This window comes from Dinoponera quadriceps, unplaced genomic scaffold (genome assembly GCF_001313825.1).
Source record: "Dinoponera quadriceps isolate SergipeBrazil2010 unplaced genomic scaffold, ASM131382v1 scaffold9, whole genome shotgun sequence".
In the NCBI taxonomy this organism is placed as follows: Eukaryota; Metazoa; Arthropoda; class Insecta; order Hymenoptera; family Formicidae; genus Dinoponera; species Dinoponera quadriceps.
Window position 1 is genome coordinate 1,170,675 of NW_014554295.1, and position 11,991 is coordinate 1,182,665.

Consider the following 11,991-nt stretch of genomic DNA (forward strand, 5'->3'; position numbering starts at 1 on the left):
AATTGTCGCGAATTCGTTAAAAGTCAGTATCAATGTAGCCCTATTAACCCTTTGCACTCGAAGGCTCCAGAGCGGAGCCATTTAAAATTTGTCTCAAACTCAAGGGCTCCGCTATGGAGACAATGCAAATAACTTTCAGTTCATAACATAAGGACAAAGACAAATCGTGAAAACTATTGTGTATAGGATATTCCGCTCTTGCTATTTGCATTTGAGTTTGAAGAGTTTGAAAACAAATTTTAAATGGTTCCGCTCCGGAGCCCTCGAGTGCAAAGGGTTAAAACTAAAAAAAAAAAAGAGAGATTAATTATTATTTTTCCAAAGAGGGGATATTAAAGAGTATGTTTAATTGTTCGTATAGATCTTTAAAGATATTTTACAATATATATTACATCCTAAACCAAGGAGGTAAACCAGGTGCCTTGCTAGAATCTATAAAGTTTTTCAAGTCAGCCTTAGATTTATCCACATTATCTTCATCTACCTCTTTCTGTGCTTCCTTGAATAACTGAGGGAATACAAACGACTGATCCTTTGGCTGAAAAAATGCAAGAACCGATCAAAATTCAAGTCTATAATTGCACTTGATGAGTAATTACAGAATAAGTGATAGACAAACCAGTCCGACATAAGCTAATTTCCTGTCATCTTCTTTAATAATGGCTCCACTTTGGAATTCATGCTTCTTTGTTTTCCCAGCAGCTATTCTCGTTCTCACAAACATGACCTTAACATTGTAAATCTTCTCTAGGTAATTTTTTACATCATGCTTTGTCATTTCCATGGAACAATGGAAATTCACCACGTTCGATGGCTGCTTGTATGTTGGAGCAATTAGCTTCATCCAGAAATTGGGCAGAAACACTCTCAGTTGTGGATTACCTCTCTGGTACAGTGGATACCTGTGTCAAATTGTGAAAATTTGAAACTGTACGTTTACATGTTTGGACAAAAAAAATTGTTTCGGCTGAGATACTTTCGTTGTAATGCACGTACTCAAGTGAGCTCTAAAATTTATTGAAGGAGATAAAACGAATTAATAATAGCAATTTCATAACAAATTGACATAGAGCTCTTGATGAACGCATCGAGGTTATATTTGGACTATCGTTCTTCCAAAGTTCCACACGTGTTACGAACCGTTGCCGACGTGACTCACCATCGTGTTGACATTGTGCTGTGACTAAAATTTGACACGCTTTTTATTTCAACGATATAATTTCAATAATATATTATTTCAACAATAACACGAATTTTCTTGAGATATGTATGTACATAAAAGTATGAAGGCTGCTACGTTTTGTGCGCCCCGAATTAGTAACACACCATACAGAACATCTAGTATCTCTAGTAAGTTACTAGTTCGTGCGTGAGTTTCAACATGAAAACTCACACGTTGCTCATGATGCTCAATTCTCATTGAAGACAGCGGTGGTGACTTATAACGGACATTCAAGAACTAATCGAGAGAAATGCGCTCGGTCGAACTTAAGTTTAATCGTAGCCGGAGACGTTTCAACGTTCGGAAAAGAGGCACGTTCCGTGCGGAATTTTGCGATTCACACCAGGAGGATGGAATCTAGCGAAGATTGCGACAACGAAGCGAATACCTTACAAGAGGACAATATCCAACAGACGGAAAACAATGCACCACCGCCATCGCGTCTCATACCTGGATTTGATACGTTCGTCGAATATCTTGAGGTACGTTCACTCGCATGTTAATAAATATTTAGAGCGTGGACCTCGATAAAGAATTGACAAAGTTGCAATTATTCCTACAAATACGTTTACATGACCGATTTCAACTTTTTCAAGTACATAGTAACATAATTTTTGTCATGTAAACAAAATGTTGATGTATATCTTAATATAGGTTAGAACTTTATATATGTATCCTCACTTGTATATGCGCATGTGATTCTTCCAAGTATCAAAAAATTGGTTAAGAAAAAAAATGCTTGATATAATCTTCCATCCATCCACTTGTGTGATTAAATGCAAAGCATTTCAGGAGGCACACGATGCGCTGAAAGCTGGGATCAAAACAGCTAATAATCTACCCACCGGAGAACACTATGATTATTATGCGTTCTTTCAAAGTTTCCAAGATGCCAAAAACAGAGATGTTAAAAGAATACTGGCTACAATACAGGCCATAATGAAATTAGCGGGCAGTTCTGGTAACATTAAACACCGAGACGACGATGAAAAGTTCGACCTCTTATTGGAGACGAATGATTTGCTACTTGATCAGGCAGTAAGCGGTCCAATTTTACTTATTTTTCTACCAAACCGATTTTCCTGCCTGTGTGTTTAGCTTCTTGATAGATCTCAATTATTGTGTGTGCGCAGAATGTGTGGATGGACGAGGAGAGTGGTATTCTGCAGAACCCAGAAGTACAGTTGGTCGTGTCTCAAATAAAGAGACCAACTGTGAACGGCAGTTGGAACACGAAAAAGGCCACCGCGGTCTCGGACGATTCTCAGAATATACGTTTGCTGGGTGGGAAAAACGTGCAGAAGCCACAGTTCATGTTCAAGGACAAGATCGACAATAGCTTGAAACCCTGGCAGCCGCGGATCAAGGAGAAGCCAAACAACCTGAAGCCGCTTGCTCTTTACGTGGAAGAAGGGGAGAACGGCGAGGTCTTCAATCATCCTTACGCGTTCGAGTTGAACAAGTTCGAGACGCCAGAGTGTCAGCTGAAGAAAAGCGTGCCGGTGAGGTACAAGTCGCTGGACAACACGCAGCTGATATTTATCACCGCGCCGTCCGACATCGGGATCATCTTGGAAGACCTGAAGAATTACAAAGAGATAGCCGTGGACTTGGAGCATCACTCTTACAGATCTTTTCAGGGCATAACCTGCCTGATGCAGATATCAACGGTGGACACCGATTACTTGATCGACACGCTGTCTCTGCGATCGGAGTTACATCAGCTCAACGAGATCTTCACGAAACCCACGATCCTGAAGGTCTTTCACGGCGCTGACCTAGACATACAGTGGCTTCAGAGGGATCTGTCGCTGTACGTAGTGAACATGTTCGATACCCATCAGGCAGCGAAACAGCTGCAGTTCCCCTACCTCAGTTTAGCTTACCTGCTGAAGAAGTACTGCAACATAGATCCCAACAAGCACTTTCAGTTGGCCGACTGGCGTATACGACCACTGCCGGAAGAACTGATGAAATACGCCAGGGAGGATACGCATTATCTGCTTTACATAAAGGACCTGTTGAAGAACGAGCTGATCGAGTCGGCTAACGGGCAGAACAACATCCTCAAGGCCGTGTACGACATGTCCACGGACATCTGCAAGCGGACGTACGTCAAGCCGATCTGGACAATGGAGAGCTGCAAGAACATGTACAGGAGGAGCCAGAAAATGTTCAACAACAGGCAGCTGTACGCGTTCAAGGAATTGCACAAGTGGAGGGACGTCACCGCGAGAGAGGAGGACGACAGTATCGGCTACGTGCTGCCCAATCACATGTTGCTCAACATAGCGGAGACGTTGCCGCGCGAGATGCAAGGTATTCTGGCATGTTGCAATCCGATACCGCCGTTTGTGCGAAAGAACCTGCTGATGTTGCACAAGATCGTGCTGAAGGCCAGGGAGCAGCCGCTCGTGAAGACCATACCGGAGGACGATTTCCGGCAGAGACTAGCACAACGGACTCATGTGGCGAATGCCGACGTCTGGATACATTCGTCGCACGACATACCGAAGGGCACGGAGGCCAGGGCGGACTTGCCATGTCTCTTGGATAAGGTCGACACGGCCTGGCCTGTGTCGAGCGAGAGCGTCGTGATGAAACACACTGTGACATTGTTCGACACATCGGAGGTGAGATTCAGACAGCGTCAGCTGTGTTCCGATGAGATGATCCGGTAATATTATCGCGTTGCCTCGTTCGATAACAAACGTTTTCATTTCAGGATGAAACGGAGAACATTAAAAAGCCGATATTCGTGAGTCCCTTTCAGAGATACAAGTGCGTAATACCGATGATAGTCGAGCTGGAGGCAAAGGAGCTGGAAAGACAGCGGAAGGAAGAAGAGGAAAAGCGTCGGGGGGGCGACGCTGCCGCTGAAGAGACCAACGTGGAAAGCCTGGACCAAGCCGAGATTAGCGAGAGCAAAGGGAGGGTGTACGAACACTTCAAACAGGTATCTCAGTCATCGAATGAAGAAGTTCAGGGTGTGTTTCAGAAGAAAAAGAAGAAGAAGAAGAAGAAGAAGAAGAACGGCAACACAGAGATACTCCTGGGTCAGATGCACGGTAGGAAGAGGAAGAGGGAGTCTGGCATCGCAAGAGAAAGTGTGAGTCAGGATAGGAGCGACCATCACGACTTCTGCACGCCCGCGCCGTCCTTAGACGCCAAAATCCGACACATGCCTAAGAAAATGAGGCAGGAGATGCGAAATGCGGCTGAAGAGCAGAGAGTCCGGGAGAATCTCGCGCAAGTTCAGGGCGATAGGAACACTCAGGCGATTCAACCGATCAGGTAAGAGCTGCGCTTGATTTGAAGAAGAAGAACAAGAAGAGAAGCACGTCGCAACATGTCTGACTTGATTGCGATACGCGATAATTAACTAATTTGCGCGACAGGTCCAAGAAGAAAGGAGAGAAGAAGGCGACCGCGAAGCTGCTGAAGCAACAGGGTATGCTGCCGTCGGGGAAGTTCAATTACAAGGAGGTGGACTTCAACAGCTTCCAAGGCGGCAGTATGCAGAACAACGCAGTTACGCAGATAACACAGTTTCAGCAGCCGAAGGTATGGCGGTCAGGTGTAAAATTTCCGTCGGTGTTGACGAATGCAAGGTATAATTAACGCGCGAATTTCCGGTTATTTCAGCAAAAGAAACCAAGACATCGGGACTGGAAGAAGCAATTCAAAGTGAACATATGATTTGTAACTAGATTCTGACCTTTTGTAATATTACTGATAAGAAGTGCCGTTGGATTCTCGGGCGTATTTCGTGTAATGTCGATTACGTGTCGTATCAACGTCATCTTAAATGCTCATTTAATTGATTTCATCAGTTGATTACATTTCAATTTCAGGTCATGAAAATAGACCGAAATGAATGAATATTTATCTGTTTTGAAAAATGAACTTCTATTTCGCTCTGTAAGTTTTCAGTTTCTCTGGAATACTGGCATATTGTCGTCGAAATTCTTTTTTCGTAATGTGTACAGACCGCACGTGTATCTGTAAAAATCATGTGTAAATGTAGTTGTTGTATGAATTTATACGATTATAATTATTAATTATGATTTTATGGAGGAATGAAGATTTTTTTTTTTTTATTAAAAATCCATATAATGACTATGTTTATACACGCATGTAAATACAGTTTACTTATGAAGTTTTTTAGACTTAAGAAAAATATAAGTGAAATAAACATATACACGATAAGAAGACGATTCCGAAAGCATTTCCCACCCCTTGAAACCTCTACATTTCCCGAAGAATTGAATTCAAGTTTTTTTTAATTAACTGGTTAATAGCGAGTAAGCAAAATCTCTAGTCTCGGTTACGAGACACCGCCATCTGACGGAGGACAAGAAAGTAGTACGTTTCAACGACAGGTCAGACATCCGATACGGGCTTAAAGTTCGTCCGACTCACCGTTGAGTCGTATTACTTGAAAGTGCCGATGGATGCCGGCCGCTTTGAAGCTGCAAAACGAACAACTTGCTCTTGTGTAGAAGAAAACGCGCGGTCGTCCGTTGGTCATTTATACACGAGGAGAAATAAAGTAATTCGCTCGGCAAAATGGCGACTACCATTAATGGAGTGTTCCGTGAGGAATTGCGCGATGCAATTTTACGCAGCAAAGTGCTCGTCGTGGGTGCCGGTGGCATCGGCTGCGAGATCCTGAAGAATCTGGTTATGTCTGGATTCGCCGACATCGAAATCGTGAGTATATAGCTGCCTTAACAGCTAACGTAATAACAGCTAATCTCATCTTACGATTTACATCAGCCGCAATATTTTAGCTTTTTTATTGTCGCATGAGTAACAAGTGTATGTTGTTTTACCGCTATATGTAATAAGAATGATGCGGAAACTTATGTGTTTTCGTGGATTAGGTTATGTTACTCACCAATTTATCAGTCCGACAGATAATGTCGGTTTCTTCCTTGTAAACAAATTTCTACCTTTCGAATCTTACTTGCTATGATGCGATTGATAACATGTATGTATGTGCAAGTTGCGTTATTATTTTACTTTTACTGCTGTCTTAATTTCCTAACAATTTCTTAACAATCCTCCTACTAAATCCGATCTTTATTTTAGATCGATCTAGACACAATCGATGTGAGCAATTTGAACAGACAATTTCTATTCCAAAAGAAACATGTAGGGAAGTCGAAAGCTAGTGTAGCGTGTGAAACGGCACTGACGTTCAATCCAGATGCTAAAGTGGCCTGTTACCATGACAGTATTACGTCGTAAGTTTTTCTTCTGCCTTTATCGTACTTATCGTGAAGATATACCATGTTGTCACGATATTTCTCAACGTTCTAAAGCTTTTATATATGTTTGCAGACCAGACTTTGGCTTATCCTTTTTTAAGAGATTCACAGTGGTTTTGAATGCTCTCGATAACAGAGCAGCCAGGAATCACGTGAACCGTATGTGCTTAGCCGCGGATATACCATTAATTGAATCCGGTACTGCAGGTTATGAAGGCCAGGTTGAACTTATCAAAAAAGGTCTGAGTCAGTGTTACGAGTGCACACCTAAGGCTGCACAGAAAACTTATCCTGGCTGTACTATTCGCAATACACCCAGCGAACCCATTCACTGTATAGTGTGGGCTAAGCATCTTTTCAAGTAAGTACTGCTGCGAAATCTATATACTATAGAGTCTGATATTTTATGTCATCCATTGACTTTAAGTTTCATTTTATAATCAATGTGTATGTTGCAGTCAATTATTCGGAGAAGAAGATCCTGACGAGGATGTTTCCCCAGATACAGCGGATCCTGAAGCAGCTGGTAATATAAATTATCTTCAGTTCTAACATTACTTCTGAATTGATATATTTCTCGATTTTATTTCCATTTTATTTTATCATATATTTATGCTTTTTTTATTATTAATGTCCGAAACAAAAGTAATTGGGTGAAGTAAAATATCTTGATAATTATAGATACGGCAGGCAAGGCGGCTTTACAGGCGGAATCGAACGACAAGGGCAACATCGATAGAATTTCTACACGAGTTTGGGCGCAGTCTTGCAACTACGATCCAGAAAAACTATTTACCAAGTTGTTTCACGATGATATCAAATATTTGCTAAGCATGGATAACCTATGGAAGAAGCGTAGACCACCAACGCCGTTAAATTGGAAGGAGCTGCCAGATGGAGGTTCGTCATCTTATCGCAGAATGTTTATATTTTTATTATGTATATTTTCAAAATCTCTCTCGAGTTACAAACTTCTAATTTTCTCCTTAACTTATTGATAATGTCTTCCGTTTTAAAGTTGCCGGTTGCAGTAAGGACATCATGCAGGCAGGTTTGAAGGACCAACAACGCTGGAGTGTTTCTCGTTGCGGCGCAATCTTCGCGGATTCGGTGAAAAGTTTGAGTCAGGCGTTAAAAACTTCGCAGGAAAAATCACCGGGTAATCATCTGATCTGGGACAAGGACGATCAGCACGCCATGGATTTCGTCGCGGCATGCGCCAACATTCGCGCGCATATTTTCGGGATCGCTCAGAAAACTAGATTCGACATCAAATGTTAGTAACGATAGGTTTGCTTGTCGCCACTTTCGATTTTTTCTCTTGCAAAATCCAACGTGAGTCTTCATTTGTCCATCTTATCGGCTTTTTTTTTTCTTTAGCGATGGCGGGAAACATCATACCGGCGATTGCTACCACCAACGCCATAATTGCGGGGTTGGTGGTCCTTCACGCCTTCCGGGTTCTGGAGAACAATTTGCGAGCCTGCAGATCTGTCTATTTGCGCTTGAAAATGAACCATCGCAACCAGCTGTTAGTGCCGGAGAAAGCGGTAAATCCGCCCAACCCTCAGTGCTATGTCTGTGCACCCACCCCGTCTGCCGTGTTAGCGGTCGATACTTCCGCTATGACCATTAAAGAATTGGAAGAGTTGGTACTGAAAAATCGACTTAATATGATCGCCCCGGACGTCATGATCGACGTTACCGGTGCTGTGGTTATCAGCAGCGAAGAGGGCGAGACGGAGGAGAACAACGACAAGAGATTAGAAGAGTTGGGCATTAAAAACGGAGCGATTCTCAAGGTCGACGACTTTCAGCAGAATTACTCGTTGACCGTCTATGTGGTTTACAGAGAGAAACCTGGCCCGAAGGACGATAGTCCGCCATTTTTGATACTGTCTGATAAGAACGCGCTCGAGCCGAAGCCTCTGGAAAAGGATGAAGATATGGAAGTTGAGAAACCTTCTAATGGCCAGGTGAGAGTGTTTTACTTTGCGGAATATTCTCGTTACTTTAAATCGCTATGTATTTATTCGGAGATCGGATATATATATGTGTGTCTTATTTAGATAAGATTTCAATGAGAGAAGCAATTTTTCCCATAGAGATTGTCAATCCGTATTTTTACTAATTGATGAGAGATTAATCGAGAAAATCCTTCTGCAGGCGATCGAGGTGTTGGATGCGAAGAAACGCAAGAATGATGCGGTTGATGACGGAGTGTCGGTGAAGAAACGTAAGGTGGAAGTTAACGACGCGGATGACGGCGACGACATTTGCATTATCGAGAATAACGATGTATACCACGATAATACCGCATCCAAACTGAAAAAGTCGACGCCGAAGAAAATGAAGTCTTCCGAAGATCTGGATTGCTTGATAGTGCTCGACGATAAAAATAGTGATTAATCTTGAGAACAAGAGATAAATACATTTTCATTAATAAAGAAAGATGAAGACCGTGAGAAGGACTCAAACTGTGTGGACCCGAAGCGTTAAGGCGTAGGCATAAAGATCGAAATATGAAAGTTTAAGGGAGTAAGTTCAGAATATAAAAAAGAAGAGATGAAACGAATGACGTATACGTAATTGATGTAATTAAACATATAACAAAAAGAAATTCAAGAAAAATCCCGGTAAAATTTTGGTCGGAGATAAAAAATATAAAAACTCGGAAGAAAAGGGAAGAAACAGAGGGAGACCAGCGATCTTTAAGATAAGGAATAATGAAGACGAAAGTCGACGAAAGAGTTCAAAGTTTATATTCCAAGACGACAAATGAAGATAAAAGCTGCTGAAGTCGCAGGTGTCGAGAGAGAGTGTGTGTGTGTGTGTGTGTGCGTGCGTGTGTATTTTCATTCTTTTTTTTTTTTATTGAGAAAACATGTCTGATATAATAATTTAATTTTGTATATTGTAGAATATATACACATCATATTATATTATCATTGATATTATACCATGTGATAAATCAGTTGATCGACTTTATACATTAAAAGAAGTATTGATCGAGACGGCCGTGTAATCACTGTCTGTCTGTGATTTCCATTAAGAACAAAATTTCTCTCTCCGAAGGAATTTTCCTTCATCGAAAGAGCTGAATATTACCAATACGCTTTATCACCTCGCTCAAGTTAATCCTTTCTCTGAGCACATCGCAAGTATTTGTCCGGCTTGTAGCCGTACATGTCGAAGTCCACTTTATACCTCTCGTACAACCGGATGACCATGTCGTCGGTCAGATTGCGGAAGTACTTGCATTCAGTTTTGAAGTCGGTCAACCCGTTACGAGTGCGTTGCAACGTGGGCAAGTAGACTTTGTCCCTGTCCAGTTTCAGCTTTGACAGAACGTAATTGATCTGCCCCAAGGTGTAATCGTCCAGTTTCATGATGAAATTATAATTCACACGGCAGACCGCGCAATGAGTGTGATATGGGGCCCAGTGTACATCATCGCGTTCCGACGGTTGTCTCAGCAACCATTGGACGAACTCGCGAAAACTGGGGATCACTTTCAGTCTGCGGAGATATCGGTGAAAACAGTATTATGTACATTCAGTGGATGAATTTTCGTATACGCGTGTAATTATGCTAGGTCATGGATCTACGGCAAGAATTTGAGTTTTCTGGCAACCTTTTGTCCGGTAGGAATATCTTGTCCGGGATGTTGTCGTTCGACGATCTGGAACGGAAGAATTCCGGCCTCGAAAGGTAAAGAATCGAGGGAACGTGGAGCCAGGATTGCGCGGTGTATCTGCTGTTGTCTTCGATGCGATCCCTGCAGGGATGAATTTGCGTTAATGTCTCGCGTTTACTTTTGGCCACCACCGGTCGCTACGCATACGTTGCTCACGTGCCTTTCGTGAAAACGGTGAAGCTAATTAATTAAATTATCCAATTACCTGTACGATGAGACCAGTCGTTGAAACGGATGCCGGACAACGAGCAGTTTGAAGACGGTGCTGTCGTTAACATAATGCTGCAAGTTTGCCAGAGTTTTCGGCGACAGAAAATCCACTTCTCTGCAAATCACACACACATTTTCTCTATCTTACTTTATGTATCTTATTTTACGTTATACACACACACACACACACACACACACGTATGTATGAATTACGACGACCACTACCTGTAAAAATTGTGGCTGACTCGGCGATCGCTCATGTCGGAGAATAATTTGGTGAAACTGGTGGACGCAATTTTACGGATCCAGCAATATAACGACTTGTGCTTAGCGTTGTACAAAAAGTGTCTTTTAACAAAAGGTGTTCTCTTCAGATTGTACTTGGCACATGTATTTGACACCTGTCGAAGTAGAGCCGCGCTCCCCTTTTAACAAAAATGTAAATTTCTATGATATCTACGATATTTTATATCGGTAGTTTTAGGTACTCAATTTTGTATTTTTATATTTTTTTCCGCCTTCATAGTGATTTTCTATATCTGTATATATATATATATATATACGTACCTTTGCGCGTAACAACTTTTAAACATACCTGCATATCGATAGTTTCGCCTTTCAGCTCGTCTAATCGCAACATTTCGATCACCGACCCGACATTTCTCTTATTTATCTTGCTGACAGATGAAGAGTCGAGCGTTACCGTTTGATACTCGGTCGTTCTCACTTCTGTCACTTGCTTCGAGTTGAAATTTTTTCTTACTTTGATAAAAATAACACATACGAGGAAGTACAATGCAACGCATACAGTACTTTTTATAAACAAATGTCTTCTGACAAACATAATTGATACAATTGAACACTAATTGCAGTCGCATAGCATGTACAAAGTACGTTTAGCCGCACAAACCGGAAGAACAAATACTACGAAAACATATTTTAATCAAGGAATGAATTCGAGCCTGTGAAAGTCTGAAAGTAAATGTTTCAAACGTGAGTATCCGCGACGAATATTCCGTTTATCTTGCCTTGATAATATTGCTTTACTTAACACGTTCAGTAGATTTTTCTCAATTCTTCGACACTTATATTCTTCACGTGTCAACGTGATGTTATAACATGTCGGGAATCCTTCAGCATCCTTACCACTTATCAGGACTAGTGCATCCGCTCTCTAAGCTTTTAGCTTGTGTGAGTGGGACGGACGATAATTCTTATCTTTCTATGAGTTCTACATTTCTCATATCCACTAAAGATTTGTCTCTTTAAAATTGCTCCTGAATATAAAAAAAAAGATTTACGACGATTCAGAGTGTGTATTTTAGAATTTCGAGTTATATTTTTTGTCATTCTTATTACAAGCCTTTCCCAAAATTATATCTCTCAATGTCAGAGATAAAATGTGGATACATTAAAGAACTTGAAGGAAATGCAAACAATAAAATACAGACGTACAGAATTGTTGAAAAACAAAGAAACATTGTTCTACGGTTACTCAATTTATTGAAAATTCGAGTATGTAAAATCGAATTATTAATGAAAAAGAAGCATTTTCATAAAAATAAGTCACGAGGTAATGTACAAAATGT

At 41.3% G+C, this 11,991-nt stretch overlaps 4 protein-coding genes across 6 annotated transcripts; 2 read left to right on the forward strand and 2 right to left on the reverse strand.

Annotated features, from left to right (window-relative positions):
* Nucleotides 1-330: 330 nt before the first annotated feature.
* Nucleotides 331-1,326, reverse strand: LOC106744300 (39S ribosomal protein L23, mitochondrial). Of its 3 annotated transcripts, none has more exons than XM_014618961.1 (3): nt 1,160-1,326; nt 620-902; nt 331-538 (listed from the first exon to the last, which is right to left on the reverse strand). In XM_014618961.1, exons 1-3 carry the CDS (start codon nt 1,171-1,173, stop codon nt 389-391), a joined length of 447 nt encoding a protein of 148 aa, XP_014474447.1. In that variant the 5' UTR covers nt 1,174-1,326; the 3' UTR covers nt 331-388. The 3 variants fall into 3 exon arrangements, with proteins under 3 accessions (XP_014474447.1, XP_014474456.1, XP_014474466.1); XM_014618970.1 differs by having other exon boundaries at nt 1,141-1,326; XM_014618980.1 differs by lacking the exon at nt 1,160-1,326 and adding an exon at nt 997-1,100.
* Nucleotides 1,327-1,429: 103 nt separating this feature from the next.
* On the forward strand, nt 1,430-5,422 carry LOC106744292 (exosome component 10). The gene is made up of 6 exons (XM_014618949.1): nt 1,430-1,704; nt 2,015-2,260; nt 2,356-3,855; nt 3,948-4,516; nt 4,621-4,786; nt 4,868-5,422. The coding sequence occupies exons 1-6, from the start codon at nt 1,573-1,575 to the stop codon at nt 4,919-4,921; spliced, it is 2,667 nt and encodes an 888-aa protein (XP_014474435.1). The 5' UTR covers nt 1,430-1,572; the 3' UTR covers nt 4,922-5,422.
* Nucleotides 5,423-5,665: 243 nt separating this feature from the next.
* Nucleotides 5,666-8,960, forward strand: LOC106744143 (SUMO-activating enzyme subunit 2). The gene is made up of 8 exons (XM_014618633.1): nt 5,666-5,935; nt 6,317-6,471; nt 6,569-6,856; nt 6,954-7,021; nt 7,177-7,395; nt 7,514-7,771; nt 7,876-8,471; nt 8,662-8,960. Exons 1-8 carry the CDS (start codon nt 5,792-5,794, stop codon nt 8,902-8,904), a joined length of 1,971 nt encoding a protein of 656 aa, XP_014474119.1. The 5' UTR covers nt 5,666-5,791; the 3' UTR covers nt 8,905-8,960.
* Nucleotides 8,961-9,376: 416 nt separating this feature from the next.
* LOC106744175 (carbohydrate sulfotransferase 11-like) lies at nt 9,377-11,927 on the reverse strand. Its single transcript, XM_014618674.1, has 5 exons — nt 10,998-11,927; nt 10,628-10,827; nt 10,398-10,517; nt 10,130-10,273; nt 9,377-10,014 (listed from the first exon to the last, which is right to left on the reverse strand). Exons 1-5 carry the CDS (start codon nt 11,244-11,246, stop codon nt 9,630-9,632), a joined length of 1,098 nt encoding a protein of 365 aa, XP_014474160.1. The 5' UTR covers nt 11,247-11,927; the 3' UTR covers nt 9,377-9,629.
* Nucleotides 11,928-11,991: the final 64 nt, after the last annotated feature.